This window comes from Asterias rubens, chromosome 6, assembly GCF_902459465.1.
Source record: "Asterias rubens chromosome 6, eAstRub1.3, whole genome shotgun sequence".
Lineage (NCBI taxonomy): Eukaryota > Metazoa > Echinodermata > Asteroidea > Forcipulatida > Asteriidae > Asterias > Asterias rubens.
Genome location: NC_047067.1, coordinates 6,684,939 through 6,704,513, shown reverse-complemented (window position 1 = coordinate 6,704,513; position 19,575 = coordinate 6,684,939). Strand labels below are relative to the sequence as shown.

Genomic DNA, 19,575 nt, shown 5'->3' with positions numbered 1-19,575 from the left:
ATCCATCGCTAAGTTGCGATGGATTTTAGATTTAGCGATCGATTTCGGCGTTTGCGATGACCAAAACGCGTTAGTGAAATCGACCCCTGGTCAACCTTTTGTTTTGCAAGTCATATAATAATCATATGTATCAGATAACTAAAATCAAGGCAATCAAGGAATCAACACGTGCGATGACATGTGTTTGGATCTGGTCGGTACATTATCTGGGTTCATGTTTACTTTTTAAAAACATCGTGGCTAAAAAGGTACAATCCCCTAAAATTTGACTCACCCTGGCGTTTTTCTGGAGAACTTTCGGAACCGTCATCTCCAGCAATTAATTATTTGTTAAAAACTGCAGAGTTCTCTTAAGCCCTTTTACACTATAGTTATTTCCCGTTAAGATTTGTTCGTGACTACAAAGCAAACTCCCGGGAATTTCCCGGGAAATAACTTATTCCCAGGAAATAATTAACCCTGCTCAGGGGTAGGGTTAAGGGAGTTGACCCCGGGGTAAAATGTATTTCCGTGACACGACCGTGCATATTCCTGGGAAATAGTATGGGATTTACCAAATTGGGATAGTGAGAACGGTTGCTGATGGGGTGGCGGTGGGGTTAAAAACTCCCGGGATTTCCCCGGAAGTTTAATTCCCGGGAAATGGCTCTGAAGTGTGAAAAGGGCTTAAAGGGTTTTAGACCTACGGGGGTCGGAACTCATATTCCGGGTATCTTTTTTTTTCACATAGTATGGCCAAATACTTAATAGGAGCGATTGTCAGTTGTGTATTATGATTTCATTTGCTCATTATAGCTGCACACAATACTGCTTTTATTGGGTGAGAAGCAATGCAATTAGAAGCAATGCAAGGAGAAGCACGTACAATGCTTTATGGCTTTTTTTAAATAGCCTATAATTAGCCTACTTTTCAGGATTCAGGTACTGTACTGTCCTCCTTGAGGTGTTTGAAACCAAAATTAGACAGCCAGCCAAACTCCATTAATAATCGACATGAGAGTCAGGAAATAGCCTCCAAGCTCCTGTAGTGATTTATTCAAGCTGGGGGTATATGACGTCAGTGATGAACAAGGAGTAAAACTGTAATACAAAAATAGAAAAACTATAATGACTACATGTTGTAACGAATGGCTAAAAGAATGCTGAAGCTAAAATGCAATAATACACAGAACTAGACCTCACACAAATGGAAAATTTGGCGTGACCCGTGCAGTAAAAACCCACATGCATATCCCCTTAACCAGAAACGATATGTAAGCTAAATGTATACACAAATCCCATGAATTAACGAGGCCTAAATACCCACAAAAACACCCTTTGAAGTCCAAAAACAAGGCAAGGAAAGCTATAAACTTACAGGCAATGCTTCTCGTAGGCGTTATCTGAGAAGGCAGTAGATTGGGATGGATTAAACTAGTCACAAAGTGTGAAAATGTCGGAACAAACTTTAGACGGAAAATTGATAAAACGTGATTCGTTGAATGAAAGAACTTGTTGCCAATAGAGGGCGCAATTTAAAAAACGGATAGATGGATCCAGAATACTCCCCGTCTGGCATCTTTAGTATGGCATAATACAAAATAAACGTAATGTTCAGTCCTCTTTTGGTAGTAGAAGTACGACTTCTGAGATGGGCCTCGTGAACTTCTTGACGGTGTCGTTGGACGAGACCTTGACTTCTATCTTGCGGACCTTTCCGTCATCGCTCACAAAAGCAGAAGTAACTCGAGCCAGTGGCCACTCATTGCGGACGACTTGCTTGTCTTTCAAGAGCACAAGATCTCCCTCTTGCAGGTTACGATGGGTTTCCGTCCACTTCGTACGGCTCTGTAGGGTAGGCAGGTATTCGCGTTTCCATCGGGTCCAGAACTTACTGGCGAGACTCTGAACCTGCCTCCACTGGCTCTTGAACAGGTCCTTGTCGGTGAATTCTCCCAAGGGAGCAGGAGCACCAACCTTCTGGGTAAGCAGCGTAGCAGGTGTCAAGATGAATGGCAATTCAGGATCGTTGGAGACTGGGATAAGAGGTCGAGCATTGACGATCGCTGTAACTTCGGCCAAGAAGGTGCACAGTACTTCATGCGAGAGGTGAGAGGATTTGCTCTGTAATAGAATGGAGTCGAGGACTCTCCGAGCTACTCCAATCATGCGCTCCCAAACACCTCCCATGTGTGACAAGTGAGGTGGGTTGAACTCCCATGTGCAGCCTTGTTCACTCAGGTAGCGCTGCATTCTTGTCTCCTGTTGTTGTTCCTTTCCAAGTTTCAGCTCATTGCAGGCTCCAACGAAGTTGGTTCCGCAGTCGGATCTAAGCTGTTTCGCTGGTCCGCGGAGAGCAAAAAACCGTCTGAGTGCGTTGATGCAGCATGACGTGTCCATGGACTCTAGGACTTCAATGTGAATGGCTCTCGTGCTCATGCAAGTGAACAACATTGCCCAGCGTTTGCTTTCAGCGTGACCTCCTCTTGTGCGTCGTGCGATGACTGCCCATGGACCAAAAACGTCTAAACCAACGTATGTGAATGGTGGAGATGTATTGAGTCGCTCAGGTGGCAGGTCCGCCATCTTCTGTTCTTCCAACTTCCCACGGAGCTTCTTGCATATGACGCACTTATGTAGGACTGAGTTTATGAGTCTCTTACCACCGACAATCCATAGGCCGGATGCTCTGATGGTCCCTTCCGTAAAATGGCGACCTTGGTGTTTCACCTGCTCGTGGTAGTGGCGTACTAGCAGTGTGCAAACGTGGTGGTTACCTGGCAAAATAATTGGGTTCTTCTCGTCACGGTCTAGCTGTGCATGTTTGAGACGACCTCCCACTCTGATGAAGCCCTCTTCCAAAACAGGATTCAGCTTTGTGAGAGAACTGTTCTTGGGAACATCTTTCTTCTGGTCAAGGTTTGTAAACTCCCCTGAGTAGAACTCTCTCTGGACTGACTTGATGATAACATCTTTTGCTTGAGCCTGCTCGTCTGGAGTATATGGCTTGTGCTGTCCACTGCATTTAGTTGACTGACTTGCTGGGTCCATCTTGCGGGAACGAACGACATGGATGAGGAAAGTAACTGCTCTCAGGAGTGAGTTCCACGTCGAGAAACGTTGAAAGCGTTTGGGTGTAAGTGTTGTCATTTTCGTCTGGGTAGCGAAACTTGTCACCTGGGGACGGATTTCTACATCTAGCTCTGGATCAACTAGCTCGAAGGGGTTCGATTTCTCTGAAGGAGATTGGTTCAGCTTGAAGAGAAATGGCGGTCCCGTGAACCATGATGTACTTGCGAGCTGGGAAGCTGGAATTCCCCGTGAAGCGTGGTCTGCTGGATTGTGCTCTGTAGGCACGTAGTGCCACTGATCTGGCTTTGTTGACTGACGTATACGCTCGACTCTGTTGTGTACGTATACGTAAAATCGCTTGGATTCGTTGTTAATGTAACCTAGTACAACTTTACTGTCACAGTAGAATTTCACCGCATCAATTTTGAGGTCTATTTCGTCTAGGATGAGCTCTGCCATCTCTACTGCTAGCACTGCAGCACATAGTTCCAGTCGAGGTATGGTAGGTTCGGACAGAGGGGCTAGCTTAGCTTTTCCGAGGACGAATCCCACTGCGGTCTGTCCGTTTTCGTCAAGGGTTCGGAGATAAGCTACTGCACCAATGGCTCTGGTGGACGCATCTGAGAACACACACAACTCGGTTTGCCGTACCTTGGTGAGAGACTTCATGGCGTATGTGCGAGGGATATGAAGCTCCTTCAGATCCTGAAGCGAATCTCTCCACATCTCCCATTCTTTCAGGCTGTCTTTGGGGAGAGGTGTGTCCCAGTGGCAAGCATTGGTTGTGAGTTCACGAAGTAGGGCTCTGCCTTGTATGGTTACCGGGGCTACCAGGCCGAGAGGGTCGTAAAGGCTATTTACCATTGACAGTACTCCACGGCGAGTAAATGGCTTGTCGTCGGTCGTCACCCTGAATGTGAATGTGTCCATAGTGATTTCCCAGCATAAACCTAGGCTGCGTTGTACGACTCCGCTTTCGCCACCGAGGCCCAAATCTTTCATACCTTTGGCGTGGTCCTCTGGTGGAAAGGCTGCCATCACTGCGGCGTTGTTTGAAGCGATCTTGTGCAATCGTAGGTTTGATTCTGCAAGTGATGCTCGGGTCCTCTGCAATAGATCGATTGCCTCAATGGGAGTGGGAAGAGACGTAAGTCCATCGTCGACATAGAAATGTCTTTCTACGAATTCTCGTGTGTCTGCACCGTGGTCGCTTTCTCCTTCTTGGGCAGCTCGTCTGAGACCGTATATGGCGACAGCAGGAGATGGGCTGTTACCAAAAACATGAACTGTCATCCTGTAGTCGATGATGTCTTTCGTCAAGTCGTTGTCTCTGTACCAGAGGAATCGCAAATGGTCTCTATGGTCCTCTCTCACACCAAAGCAGTAGAACATCTGCTGAATGTCTGCGACGATTGCTACAGGTTCCTTCCTGAAGCGTATCAAAACTCCAAGGAGGCTGTTATTCAGGTCTGGACCGGTGAGCATCACGTTGTTAAGTGAGATGCCGTCCTGTTGCGCACTGGAGTCAAAGACGACCCTGATTTGGTCTGGCTTCTGAGGGTGATAAACTCCAAAGGTCGGCAGGTACCATCGCTCCTCTGTGCTCTTCAGTTGGGGTGCAACCTCAGCGTGATGGTTCCGGAACATCTTGTCCATGAATGCGATGAATTGATCTTTCATCTCTGGTTTCTTGTCCAAGCTCCGTCGCAAGGAGTGCAGACGTGTGATTGCATGTTCCCGGTTGTTAGGGAGAGGACGTCTGGGTGTTTTGAAGGGGAGAGGAGCCACCCAGCTGTTAGTGTCGTCTTTGTAAACTTCATCATCCATGATCTTGAGAAACTTTGTATCTTCGATGGAGAGAGCAGTTTTGTTGTCATCAGGGGTCCTCTGGAACACCTCGTTACCGAGCTTGTCAAAGGCTGTTCTCTTGGCCGGGCTTCCATCGATGGACAAACCATAGCGTTGCCCTCCGTCATAACTCATCTTTTCTTTGATGTTGAAGTGGCTTGTGCATGGAGTGAGAAGTGATGGACGTCCGCTGTCCAGCAGGTGGGTTTTGAAGCTGTTTATGTGGGGCTTGTGTGCGTCTCCAAGGCAAACTTCACCGATAAGAACCCAGCCTAGATCGAGTTGTTGGGCGAAGGGGGCGTTGTGTGGTCCATTGATCTGCTGTCTTACTTTATGTACTCTGAGGATGTCTCTCCCAAGCAATAGCAGAATTTTAGCATTCGGGTCAAGTTCTGGGATTTGGGCTGCTACAGACTTCAGATGAGGGTGATGAAGGGCTGCCTCGGGCGTTGGGATCTCAGCCCTGTTGTTTAGGATTTCGTTGCACTCGATGAGTGGAGGGAGATTCAGACTAACTCTTCCATTTGCTGCTTGGATCTGGAAACCGTCAGTCTTCCTCCCTCGCATTTCTGCGACTCCTGCACAGGTTCTTAGAGAGTATGGCGATTGGCTTCCTTGAATGTTGAAGATATCAAAGAATTCTGACCTTGCCAGTGACCGGTTGCTCTGATCGTCGAGCATAGCGTACATTGTGACTGCATCTTTGGGGCGGTTGTGTGGACATACTTTCACCAGGCATATTTTAGAGCAGGATCGTGATGTCAGACCTTTGCCACAAACTTCAGTGCATTGAGAGTTGACTGCAGGTGGGATGGTAGGCTTGATGACTTCCTCCCCGCCGTGCTGTGGTGTAGGGTAGGAAGTCTTCAACAACCAGGGGGCAGGCCCCGGGTGCATAGCTGTGGTATGGTGGTCACTCTCACATTCAAAGCATTTGATTGTGAACTTGCAGTCTCTTGAGGGATGGGATGAGGATGCACAGCAATTGAAACAGATTCCTTTCTCTCTTAGAAAGGCCTTTCGCTCATCCAATGATTTGGCTCTGAAACCTCTGCACTTCCTGAGGGGGTGTGGTTTTTGATGTAGAGGGCAGTACTTATTTGGATCACCTTCCTTCTCTGCGGTGATATCTGTGCTGGTTACCATGGAAACATCAGTCTTATTAACGGTTACTGGAGGTCTGTTGTTTCGGAATGGAGGTCGGTCACTTCTATTTGGGCCAGTAGTGTTAATGGTGAAGGAAAAACTAGGGTCGTTTCTGGCCTTCGCTTCGTAGCAGATGAACTCCATGAAGATAGAGAATGGGGGAAAGGACATATTGTGATCGTTCTTGTATTTAGATCCCCTCGAAATCCACCTTTCCTGAAGGTTGTGTGGCAACTTCTCCACAATGGGATTGACACCACGGGCGGTGTCCAAATAGGCAAGGCCGGGAAAATAGCCATCTTCTTTTGCAGATTGGACTTCCATTAGGAGGTCTCCGAGTTCCCTCAGCTTTATGTAATCTCTGCTGTAGATTCTGGGGAAGTTGTCCAGTTTCTTGAACAGCGCACTTTCGATGACTTCTGATGAAGCGTAACACTGTCTTAGCCTTTCCCAAACCTTTTTCAATGCTGCCGTTGGATCGTTGATGTGTACAGCACGGAGTCGTTTGGCATGCTGTGATGACTCCTTTCCAAGCCACTTCATCAGGAGATCCAATTCTTCACTGGCTGTGAGGCCTAGACCGTTTGTAGCGTTAGTGAATGACGACTTCCATGCTCGGAAGCTCTCAGGCCGGTCGTCGTACTGTGTGAGCCGTGTTGACCAGCTCACGTCGTGCCAAGTACTTAGCAAAGTCATTCACAGCTGGAGTTTGACCTTGCTCTTCTGAAGATACGATTTGTGGTTTGGTGTCTTGAACGGGTTCGTCACACGATGACTTGGGGGTATCGTTGTTGTGTCTGTGCTGGGGAAGTGGTGACGGTGGTTTTGGGCTCCGTTCAGGGAATTTTGATGGATCGGTGTTGGGTAGGGTTGGATGATTAGCGAGAGTTTGACTTGGACAGGCAGATGTAGCGTGCATCATGTCGTAAGCTGGTTCCAAGTTGGGCATGGATGAGTAACTGGCATGGAACTCAGCTTGTTGCAACACATAAATGCTAGTGCGTTCAGCGACGTCTTGCCGTTTAAACGATACGCTGTTTTTGCTACTAGGGGCTCTTCTGTATTCTTCGGCTGTCTCAAAAGCTTCAGCCTCTGCCATAGCTGCCGCCGCCTCTCTATGAAGACTCATAGCTCCCAACTCTGCATCCAATTTTGCTTTTTCTATTCTTATTTTTGCATCTCTTTCAGCACTCTCAACTTTTAACCTTGCTTCTCTTTCGGCAAACGATGCACGGATGTGTGCTGCCTCTGCCCTTGCGCGGGCCTTGGTCGCTTCACTTGTAACTGATGAAGATGAATGTGTGGTCTTCGAACTGGTCTGGGACGCACGTTCATCATGTTCTGTTTCGTTCATGATGATTCACAGTAGAGCTGCGCCTTGATCCACTGCCGTAGTTGTGGTAACATCAACAGTTATCTGCCTTTTTACTGTACTGTCCTCCTTGAGGTGTTTGAAACCAAAATTAGACAGCCAGCCAAACTCCATTAATAATCGACATGAGAGTCAGGAAATAGCCTCCAAGCTCCTGTAGTGATTTATTCAAGCTGGGGGTATATGACGTCAGTGATGAACAAGGAGTAAAACTGTAATACAAGAATAGAAAAACTATAATGACTACATGTTGTAACGAATGGCTAAAAGAATGCTGAAGCTAAAATGCAATAATACACAGAACTAGACCTCACACAAATGGAAAATTTGGCGTGACCCGTGCAGTAAAAACCCACATGCATATCCCCTTAACCAGAAACGATATGTAAGCTAAATGTATACACAAATCCCATGAATTAACGAGGCCTAAATACCCACAAAAACACCCTTTGAAGTCCAAAAACAAGGCAAGGAAAGCTATAAACTTACAGGCAATGCTTCTCGTAGGCGTTATCTGAGAAGGCAGTAGATTGGGATGGATTAAACTAGTCACAAAGTGTGAAAATGTCGGAACAAACTTTAGACGGAAAATTGATAAAACGTGATTCGTTGAATGAAAGAACTTGTTGCCAATAGAGGGCGCAATTTAAAAAACGGATAGATGGATCCAGAATAGGTACGGTACTTGATGCTCGTTTTTTGTATGTGTTTATATATACTAATTGTTTGCAAACAAAACAGACTGAGCGGAAAAGCAATATCTGCTCTATGGACCACCTCTCCTGGGGTGTCACTCTTTATTATAAAGGTGCACTTGTTTAACTCGTATAACTCCCGAAGCGATTATGCAATCAGGTTGAAACTTTGTAGGTTGTTAGATATAGGCAAGTTCTTGTACATTGTTGAATGACGTCATGATGACGTCATCACATGATTTGTTATGATTTTATTTTTATTTTGCACCTTTAAGTCATAAATTGCCAACTTAACTTGGTATAATCTAAATATTATTTTTTAATAGGCTGTATATAGGTCAAACAAACAAAAATTCAAGTTCATCTGAGTAATTTTAAGATGTTATTACGAAACAGCTATGCGTTAATTTTGTGCACAAATGCAATCATGTCAAGTTACTGCTGATAGTGTTTGTGAGGGTTTTTCAGTACTTTTGCTCTAGATCCGAGTATAATTTGAAACCTATTTCTACCTCCATGGTGATACTATACTAGCCACAAACAGGACTGCTTGCTTTGGCAGAACTACAACCAGTAACGCGCAGGATTACCGCACCGTGAACAATGGATAGCATTCTCTTTGCCTTCTTTACATCAGTTTTAATTGTGTTCGTGCCAATTGTTGGGAGTATTGGATTTGTTGGAAATGTTCTTGTATGTGTGACTATAATCTACACCAAGAAACTGCATAATATGACCAATTTGATGATACTCAACCTCGCTGTTGCAGACGCATTGGTCTCTGCATCTAATGCTCCGTTTGCAACTATTTCTTTCCAGTACTTACTTCTTGAAAACGGTTCATCTCATTCGAACAGCAGCAGCCAGTGTACAGCAGAGATACTTTATCATTTCGACAGTAGTTGGGTTTATTATTTCATTATCAACTGCTTCTGTGCCCACTCTGTTCTCAGTCTCACTTTGGCCAATTATGAACGATTTATTGGAATCACTCGACCTTTGCAGTACACAAGCTACTTCACTAGAAGAAAGATCACGCTGTTGTTACTTGCTGTTTGGATAATTCCAGTAATAGTGTATTTGCCTCGATCAGTTCTTATTATAGATCAGTTCAAAAGAGACAATTGCGCAATTGATGAGCTACAGAAACCTGCAGCCTTTGATGTTGCAGCAATGATGTTGTATCTGCTACCATTTGCAGCTTCAATCTGGATGTACATCAGAATCCTCATCAACCTGAAACAAGGAGCCAGAAACCTAGAAGAGCGAGGAATCCAGGGCCCAGCTCAAGAACTGCACCAAGCTCACAAGAAAGTCACCAGCACTCTTGCTATCGTCACCACAGCTTTCGGCATTCTTGTCTTGCCTGGAGCCGTATGTTACTCCATATCCTTGCTTCTGCTTGAAAAAAGTATCATAGTGGAGTATGTCATATGGGTTGTGCTTGAATTTCTAGCTTTGGTGAACTCGGCCATCAATCCAGTCTTGTATGTTTTCAAGTATAAACAGATGAGAAAAGAATTCATATCCATGGTGTGCAGATGTCATCAACAAAGACAACCAAACCAAGTTGGTCCACTTTGATTGAAAAAATCAAGTGCATCTGACAGAAGACTTTTACAACATTGAAAGCATACTATATCACTGCTCAACCCATAAAGAAACTCCAACGCAATTATAATGACCCCGTATTTGGCTTCAGCTCAGTGAATCGAACTGCAACAGTTCTCTTGTAGAAACAGTACTCAATCCATCGAACCCCAACACCATTATAGTAACCAACTATTGGCTTCAGTACTCAGTGAATCAAACTGCAACAGTTCTCTTATGGAAACAGTACTCAATCCATCAAACTCCAACACCATTATAGCAACCCACTATTGGCTTCAGTACTCAGTGAATCAAACTGCAAAAGTTTTCTTGGAAACAGTCCTCAATCCATCAAACTCCAACACCATTATAGTAACCCACTATTGGCTGCAGTACTCAGTGAATCAAACTGCAACAGTTCTCATATGGAAACAGTACTCAATCCATCAAACTCCAACACCATTTAGTAACCCACTATTAGCTTCAGTACTCAGTGAATCAAACTGCAACTTCTCTTGTAGAAACAGTATACTCAATCCATCAAACCACATCATCATAGTAACCATTATAGTAACCCAATATTGGAATCAAACTGCAACAGTTCTCTTGTGGAACTTGAGTCCAACCCATCAAACCCCAAAACCATGATATGGTAACCCAACTATTGGCTTCACATGCAGGTCTTCAAAGGCTGCACACTTTTTTTTTTCAACTCATTAAGGTTTATTAAAAATATCACAAAATACACGACAGAAGTTAAAAAGACTTAAATTGACGTGTTTAAATACATTATTGTAAACAATGACAAAAAACACAGCCTTAAAAGAAGAGAAGAAAAGCTCCAGGCATGAATGCACAAAAAAAGATAAAAATTAGATTAAATTTGATAAACATTTGATACAACTGATAATTCGTTATTATTAAAAATTACAAAAGACAACAAACTCTGACTTAACAAGGAGAAGAAACTGTAGGCATGAATGCACAATTTAAAAAAAATTTGATCAAATTTGATAAACATTTGATAAAACTTAACCCAACACGTTTGGTTGTCAAAGACCAGTAATCTCACTTGGTGTTTTCCAACATTTATGCATACAATAACAAGCCTGTGAAAATCTGGATTCAATTGGTCATTGAAGTTGCAAGAAAATGAAAAAAACAAACAAAAAACACCCTTGTTGTACAAAAAAGTGTACTTTTAGATAGAAACTTCTGGCCAGAAGTCTTGTATTACTTAAGTGAGAATTTACATCTTTCTCAAAAACCACGTTACTTCAGAGTCGTTTCTCACAATGTTTCATACTATCAACAGCTCTACTCTCCGGATCCGTTGCTCGTTTATGCTAGTATATATTTACCAATAGTGTCCAGGGGTCGATTTCACAAAGGTAGTCCTAACTTAGGACTAGTCCTAGGCAATGCTAAGAGACAGTTTTACATAAAAGAAATGGGGGACCGAATCTCCGCTTCTGCCACACCGGGTTGCATTTTTTCGGCGTCGCATTTTTTGTTCCTTTGCGATTTTGTTTTCGACCGTGGCCCGATTTTGTTTTGTTTTTGCAGCGCATTATTTACAAATCGAAGTTTCTTGGCATTTGTACCGCCTGTCCTTCACATCAAAACCTAAATATTTATATTACGTAACATCAGTGTCAGGTCCAGATGTCAGCCCTGTACTTGCGTTAGTTTTTTCTTAATTAATGGTAGTGTAGGCCTTAGTCAACTACTTGCCGTTGTTAGTACTGATCGGACGTTTCCATTAACTATTTAAATATAAAACATTAAAATCATCATTAATAACCAATATTTGAAGATGATCATTATTTGTTATCGATTATTGTTCACACATCATTATTTATGAGCAATCGTTATTCTTAGAACAAAATATCCTCATTGTTTTTTTTTTTATAAATGCTTATTATTTATTTTTAAAATTATTGATGCCTTACCATTTTATGCGTTATTTCAATAATCATAATTTTCACAAAACATTATCTACAAATAATCTTTAGTAAATCTTAGGACTGCACTTTCTGTAGAGAGTAATTTATAAGGGAATGTCTGCAAAAATAAAAGTATTCATTGAAAAATTAACGAGCTTTGATTTGTTCGTCATATACCTTTTCTATATCTCAAAGTGAATTTCATAGGTGCCCAATAGCCAAACTTATTAAACAAATCTTGTATCAAATAAAAAAGTGTTCGAATTAAAAAATACCAACTTTCATGAAAAGTACCCTGCGCCGTGTAATTTTTATGACAAGTACACCACGCAAATGTAAAACTGATTTTGGCTGCTCTCAAACTTTTCTTGAAAGTTATAAATAGGTTGAGAAAGGTTCAAAGATAGTGAATCCGCGCAAGTACTAACAAAACAATTGTTTGTTTGTATTGCCGCATGGAGCTATTGCTCACAGTCCCTACGAAACGAAACCATATGTTGCCCAAAATCCAGTTTTTTTTAATTTGTTTGCACTGCTTAACCTTATTCCCCTGCATGTTGACAATCACGTTCATTTCTTTGAATAGTCTCTACATAGACCTTATCGCAAATACCGGGGCGCGCGCGTAAAGCTTGGAATTAGGTGCTATGTGGTCTAGCTGGTATCCAAATTTGATCCATATATATCCCACAATGCACCTCATTCAACAGTCTGCGCTTGCGCATTGGTATTTGCGATAAGGTCTATTGTATTGCTGTTAAGTTATCTAGCATACATGTTACATTAGTATACTCATTGTTATCATTGTTATCTGTTTTCAACTGTATGCTAAATTGTGACTGTCGACATGAAAACTAAATGCTCATTGAATTGAATTGAATTGAATTGAATTGAATTGAATTGAATTGAATTGAGTGTCTCGAATTAAGCTTCACAAAATAACCCCTTTTCAAGTCATAGATAAGTGAACAAAGCCCCAAACAAATTCACTATCCCATTTCACCCCCCCCCCCCCCACAAAAAAAGGGGGGTGCAGTAAATCCAGATTGAAACATTTATTCTCGAAGTGGGCTTTTGTTTTCATCGTTATTACCAATAACAAAACTGGCCATTTCTTTGTTCTCGTTGGCCATTCGATTCGGGATTGACCTGTGATGGACATTCTTCTAGTGCTCTAACTGGGGTTTATTAAGAATGCCACTCCATTGAAGATCTTCATTGTATTACAGTTATGCAAATGAGCTTGCTTTGCGCTCGCTCTTCGAAGACTAGTTGTGGAAAATTGCCAATCACTGTTCTTGACATTCCTCTAACTGGGGTTTACTTGGAATGCCACTCCATTGTATGAAGATCTTCATTGTATTAAAGTTATGCAAATGAGCTTGTTTTGCGCTCGCTCTTCGAAGACTGGTTGTGGAAAATTACTGCACATCATTCGCGTATCGCGTAGTGGACTGGAGAGCAGCATGGCAGCCGTCGTTCTTCTCAACTCAACGTGGGACGTGGACTTCGCCTTTTTCTGATGAACTTTTACTTGCAAAAATTATCAAATTTCTTACTAAACACCGGTCATGTGCATTCAGTAATTATTTCAGCACATGCTGTTGCACTTTTTAGAACCACTTTAGTGTGATATTCTGTAGCAAAACTTGTTCAAACAAATTGAAGAGAGCTACATGAACGATTTTGTCATGCAAGGCCACGTGAACCGTGTGCGTTTTGCCAAGCAAGTCACGCCCGTGAGTGCATTGTCACTCGGACAGAGAAAAACTTTTGTAGCAGCACATTATTTGAAGCAAAATTCACAGAAAATAACTTTTAGTGCATTATTATGAGTTCCTTGAAGTTCTCTAGTTTCGACGACAGAGACTCTTAAAGCAAATTCTGTGTCGAGATTTGCGAGTGGCCTTAGCTCCATTGTGCCACCGTATACTGCAACAGAAAACTTCATGACCAAAGCCGAACATCTAGCTCTATGGCTCCACCGACATCTTGTCAGGTAAAGTTTATTTGGGAGCATTACCTAGAATTATTTTACCACACAAAAACGTATATTTGTGTATTTTAACGTGACTCCTTTTGTCTTTTAAAGTGACACCTTTAGACTTAAAACTGTAGCATTTATGGGTTTAATTGTTTTTCTCAACAGCGTCGGTGAAAATGACCGGGAAGCAGCAGTGCGCGCGCTGGACCAAGACGGGGAACAACGAGGCGGAGACAAACCCAGCCAGAGCGGGGAGCTCCCGGTGTGGTCGAGCCCAGCTTCAGGCGCGGCATTGAGGGGACTGTCGTCGGTACTGTCTCTCAGTAGTACAGAGCCCCTAAATGGACAGGTAAAAACAAACTAAAAATAATGGGCATATCACATTTTTAATTAATTCCACCAAAATACTATTTTTTTTTTCACAGTTTTTTTTCTACTCGGAAAAAATAATGTTCCTATCCTGCCACCACTTTTTCATTTGTTATGAAATAAATTAGTGTATAATTTGTATAATTAGTGAACAAGTGGTGGCAGGAAATGAAATTATTTTCTTTTGTTCTCTCTGAAGTTATTCAATTACATCAGAATTTTGTTTTTGTTCTTTGGTAAAATCATTTTAAAGACACTGGACACTATTGCTGTATCTCAACAATGCTTAAAAAAAAAAATGAAAATTTGAGCTCAATCGGTCATCGAAGTTCCGAGATGATAATAATGAAAGAAAAACGCCCTTGTCACACCAAATTGTGTGCTTTCAGATGCTTGATTTTGAGACCTCAAATTCTAAATCTTACGTCTCGAAATCAAATTCGTGGAAAATTATTTCTTTCTCAAAAAATACATTACTTCAGAGGGAGCCGTTTCTCACAATGTTTTATACTATCAACCTCTTCCCATTACTAGTTGCCAAGTAAGGTTTTATACTAATAATTATCTTGAGTAATTACCAATAGTGTCCACTGCCTTTAAAAGTCCTCTAAAATATTATTTCTCCAAAATGATATTCCATCAAATATTATTTTGTTTCGTTAGATTATTTTGTTTCCTTCAATTAAGATACAATTGTTCATAGTTTATCCTCCTTTACAATTTCTCTCAGAAATCATTGATTAGTCCCTGACCAGGAGGTTCCCTTGACCATATCAGTTTAACTTTGTAGTTGCCTTACTCATTCAAATACCTTGTTGCTAGTTGTATTCTCTATTTTACAGTGCTGTTTGCATTGTAATTAACCAGAGTCTCTCGTTTACAAAATTTGTATTTTTTAATGCCCATTTTTTGTTGTGCTGTTATAGTTTTAACTGCTTGTTAGTTCTATATTTTCATACTGTAAGCGATGTTTTAATAATGTCTATCTGAAATGTCCTTTTCTATTGTCTCTTCTTAAATTGAGCATCGGGAGATAACTCGATAGTAATTGAGTCAACTTTTTAAAAATCCATCAGGGGTGCTACTTTGTTTTCTTTTTCTCTCTCTCTACTAATTGTTTGTACATGTTTTTGTGTTCTTTACTGTTCTTATTGTCTGTACTTGAATTTTTACCTGTGAAATTAATAAATAAAAAAGGAAATGAAATGAAAATGTATTTTGGTCTGCCGAAATATTATTTTGTTGAGAATGGAGGGGAAATAGTCCTTGGAACAGAGGAATACTACTTTAAGGAACAATTTATTTTAGTGTATGAATATTTTATCAACATTTATCTTTTTTACCTGTCACTTTATAGGTGCTCCTTTCAACTCTGAGACCAGATGGTGGCTGTTGTCGATGGATTTGTGGTTTGTGGACGAGCAGTGGAGTCCTCGCTGGAGTCATCGCCGGATTCAGGTAAGGAAAACTTGGCAAAATCCGACCTCCACTTTTCAAGTTTGCTCAAGTGAAATATGCTCCTCTTTGATAGAAAATTATTTGATTGAAAATTAGGGATTTTATGGCCTTAATTGCCATACTCAAGAACATCATTGCTACAGAGGCACAGTAGAGGAAACGAAGAGAACAAATCCAAGTCAAGTTTAAAAAAAGTCTTAAACAGACCAGGCTACTTGTAAACACTCAAAAGTAGCCTATATCCCCCCCACCCTCCCCCATGGAAGAACAAAATCACAAGAATGTTGATAATTATTTTGCAACGGAGGCACAGAATGCCAATCGGGTTTTCACCCATAAACTGTCAATCAAAACTATAGTTATTATTCGTCATTGATAATAATTTCAAGTTTCACTTTGGATGTAATTACCCCTACCCCCCCCCCCCTAATCACTTGAGCAACTTGCAATAAAAAAAAAACAATATTAAAAATGCACTTCTCACTTGAAACAAAAAGAGAAGAAGAAAAAAATATTTTCAATGAAAAAAAAAATGAAAAGAACAAAATATGTTGGGAATGCAATAGTGGAGGTTGGAAAATGCAAGTTGTCCTATCAAGACAAGACAAGACGAAGACATCGAAGTGTAAGAGGAGCTCTAACCCGTTCTCTTGCAGAGTCCCACCCCTTGTACCGCCCTTCCCCTCCAAGATGCTCTACGATCTTGTTGATGTTGTCCTTGTTTGTGCAGCTTTCAAGGTTACTTCACACTTTCTGGGCATTTCTTGATGCATATTGGTCGAAGCCGATGATGCTTTTTAATTAGGAGACTAGTCTTACTGGAAATTTCTGTGATGTGTTGATACTTCAAGTCATCAGTTGTCATGTTTATTAATAATTGTCATAATTTTTTTAATAGTTCCTTTACAGAGATGAGTAGTTTTAAGTGAACAATTTGTTTTTTGGGGTGGGTACTTTACTCTATGGTACAACACTTTTACTGTTAAGAAGTAATCTAAGACATAATGCAGTCATGCCAGTCAAATACTCAAGTCTAATCACCATTCATTTTGATGGTCAATGTTTGATTTAGGATTATTAAATATATAATTTAGAACAACTAAATTAATATTTACATATGCCTAATGACCGCATTCCATCAATTCTGAATGCAGACATTTTAGACTTGGCAAAACAGTGAAGTTTTTAAAATTCAAAATGAGTAAAGTAAATAAAAAAGTAGCTGTAACCCTTTCCATTCAGAACAAAGTTCAACTTATATATTTGAAGGTTTTATGTTTGATTTAGGAGACTTAAATGTATAACTTATACAAGTTAAGTTCACATTTAAATACTCTAAAAATCAACATAAAATCATTTGTGAATGGAGACATGTCTAACCAAGCATCAAAATCACAAATAAAAACAATAAATGAACAAAATTTCTGTAACCCTTTTTATTAAGATTTAAAGTTCAAATAAAAGAACAAGTTTTAAAAACTTGTATTTTTAAAAAGCTGTAGTCATTTGAAGTGGGAATTTTAGGCGTCGCAGCGTTTACACGTAAACCTTTTGCCCACCTAAATGTTGAGCGTGTCTAACGTGTGTAACGTGCCAGCAAGGGGTCAATATGGCTCATCGAAAATACTTATCCTAATAAAATTAATAATTCTCAAGCGCTGCCGGGGGGGGGGGGAAATACATTAAAAAAAAACAAAGAAATTAGAAAACAAAACAACTCAACACCAGAGAGTAAAAGAGAAAGAGAAGAAAGAAGGGGGAAAGGAGCAAACCATCCAAAGAAACGAGCCTTCCATGTGGTATGTATGAGTGGTAAGACAGAAAGGCCTAGAGGTTAGACAGAAAGGCCTAGAGATAAGACTAACTCTCTACTCTTTCAGCAGGTCTACTGGAACAGGTTAAGTATAAAGCCCGGTTCATACTTCCTGCGAATGCAAATGTGAAGCGAATTTTGGTGACGCAACAATCGGTACGCGCTCAACTTCCTTTTGTGACGCAATGAAATTCGCTTCGCACGAAGCATTCGCAGGAAGTATGACTTGGGCTTCAGGTGTGACTGGTGTAGTTCTTAGTCTTGAGTCAAGTTGCTCAAACGCGTTTGCTTTTTCAGTGACACATGTTAATGACAGTAAAAACAACTGTCCTACAACGAATAAAAGATACTGTCTTGAATCAAAACTAAGAACTTTGCCGTCACTAGACTTTGATGTCCCTGATGGTGAGTCAACCGGAGGTCAGCAAGGTCGGAGTTCGCATCAAAGGTCAAGTTTAACATCATAGGTTAAGTATTGGTAAGTTTAAACATGGAGCAATAAACTAGTTTATTGCTCCATCGTTTAAAAGGACACTACTGTTTTCTCCATATTGTCTGACCAGACTAGTATGTGTGAGGTTAGGTGACAAATAATCTTTCCCTTTGCAGCTAAAGTTTCCCTATAAAGGTTCATGCGAATGCGATACTAATTTGGGCGTCACAGCCCTGTTTTCGTTATGAATATTTCGCAGGAGTTGCAGTGGCCAACTCTTCCGAATTATTCACTGTGAATTTGTGGCGTCAAAACTTGTATCGTATTGGCATTGGCAGGGAGTATATATGAAACTGGCTTAACCCTGTTTTTTATTTTTTATTTTTACTGTCTGTAAGCAGGTAGTGCAGAAGTGGATGTTGTGGCACGGAACCCTTCACCGAGGACAGATCTGGGAAACCGTAGGTAGCATTGGTAAAGTATAAGGCACTCGATGAGGTAATCTGTAAGGTGAACTTGCTGACTTTGGCGCAGTTCATACTTCCTGCGAATGCAGCTATTATTGCATTCGAAAACAGCTCAACTATTGCAAATAGTTTGTTGCGATATTGTGACAACAATATTCACCTCGCATTCGCAAGGAGTAGAAACTGGGCTTACTTGGTACGACTCCAAAATGCTAACCTTTCTAGATTTAAGTTTTTTTTTACAGAAAGCTGATCGTTTATTCTTCCCTGATGATGATAAAGAGATTTGTGTGCTGACATTTTCAACTGTGTGGAGGTGGTGTCCACCAATAAGGATTTCGTAAAAGGTTTGGTGAAATGTATCGAGTTTTACAAGAGTTACTGGTGAAGAGAACATTTTGAGAAATATGAACAAATCTAACATCAGTTTATTCTTGAAATTTTGGAAGCAAAAATTTTTTTTGAATATTGCCAACAAATCTCTGAATAAGACAGAAGCAAAAAGTATGGTTGAAACAAGTAAACAAACTACTAGCATCGTTTGAGATTCGACATCCATGGACAACCAGCAAACCATCAATAAAACTTGTTATCAGTTCAATAAAACTTGAGAATAAAAATAACTTGCTCTAAAATAGTTTTTTTGTACAAATCACGCAAAACCGCAACAATTCCTGGAGCAATGGAAGTCATCTCTTTTTGCAATTTATCACAGAAATATATGAACTCATGATGCCAGATTAGTCCGTGTTTACTTCTCTAATTCGCAATTCACAGGAAGTATGAACCAGACTACATTTATGCCTCCAAAATGCTAACCTTTCTAGATTTAAGTTTTTCTTTTTACAGGAAGCTGATATTCTTTCTTCCCTGAAGTTGATGAAGAGATTTGTGTGCTGACATTTCCAACTGTGTTGAGGTGATGTCTACCAACAAGGACTGGGGTCATGCAAAAGGTTTGGTGAAATGTATCGAGTTTTACAAGTTACTGGTGAAGATGGGACATTTCAAGGCAATTTGAGGATTATGAACACATTATAAACATCAGTTTATCCTGGACATTTTGGAAACAAAAATAGTTTTTGAATCTTGCAAACAAATCTCTGAAAAAGACAGAAGCAAAATGTATAATAACAACAAGCAACCAAAATACTGGCATCGTTTGAGACTCGATATCCATGGTCAACCAGCAAACCTTTAAAACCTTTTATTGGTCCAATGAAACTTGAGATGAAATAACTTGCTCTAAAAAAACTGTTCTTTACAATGCCCCAAAACTGCAACAATTCCTGAAGCAACCGGAAGTCATCTCTTTCAATTTTCCACACAAAATATGTATGAACTCATGATGACGTGTGGTCTGTGTTTACTTTTCTATTTCCTCAGTTGAGAAGTTTTTTGAC

General features: G+C 40.8%; 3 protein-coding genes across 3 annotated transcripts; 2 read left to right on the top strand and 1 right to left on the bottom strand.

Annotated features, from left to right (window-relative positions):
- Positions 1 to 942: 942 nt before the first annotated feature.
- Positions 943 to 4,886, bottom strand: LOC117291821. The gene is made up of 2 exons (XM_033773747.1): positions 1,358 to 4,886; positions 943 to 1,080 (listed from the first exon to the last, which is right to left on the bottom strand). Exon 1 carries the CDS (start codon positions 4,876 to 4,878, stop codon positions 1,594 to 1,596), a length of 3,285 nt encoding a protein of 1,094 aa, XP_033629638.1. The 5' UTR covers positions 4,879 to 4,886; the 3' UTR covers positions 943 to 1,080; positions 1,358 to 1,593.
- Positions 4,887 to 8,715: 3,829 nt separating this feature from the next.
- Positions 8,716 to 9,696, top strand: LOC117291308 (alpha-1B adrenergic receptor-like). Its single transcript, XM_033772946.1, has one exon. It carries the CDS (start codon positions 8,716 to 8,718, stop codon positions 9,694 to 9,696), a length of 981 nt encoding a protein of 326 aa, XP_033628837.1.
- A 3,412-nt stretch (positions 9,697 to 13,108) lies between these two features.
- On the top strand, positions 13,109 to 15,863 carry LOC117291902. Its single transcript, XM_033773907.1, has 3 exons — positions 13,109 to 13,647; positions 13,798 to 13,981; positions 15,359 to 15,863. Exons 1-3 carry the CDS (start codon positions 13,598 to 13,600, stop codon positions 15,461 to 15,463), a joined length of 339 nt encoding a protein of 112 aa, XP_033629798.1. The 5' UTR covers positions 13,109 to 13,597; the 3' UTR covers positions 15,464 to 15,863.
- The last annotated feature ends 3,712 nt before the right edge of the window (positions 15,864 to 19,575 follow it).

Coding starts and splice junctions, on each gene's coding strand:
- LOC117291821 (XM_033773747.1), bottom strand. CDS start 4,878: ATGGATGATGAAGTTTACAAAGACGACACTAACAGCTGGGTGGCTCCT.
- LOC117291308 (XM_033772946.1), top strand. CDS start 8,716: ATGGATAGCATTCTCTTTGCCTTCTTTACATCAGTTTTAATTGTGTTC.
- LOC117291902 (XM_033773907.1), top strand. CDS start 13,598: ATGACCAAAGCCGAACATCTAGCTCTATGGCTCCACCGACATCTTGTC. Junction 13,648..13,797: donor CTCCACCGACATCTTGTCAG/GTAAAGTTTATT, acceptor TTTTCTCAACAG/CGTCGGTGAAAATGACCGGG. Junction 13,982..15,358: donor CAGAGCCCCTAAATGGACAG/GTAAAAACAAAC, acceptor GTCACTTTATAG/GTGCTCCTTTCAACTCTGAG.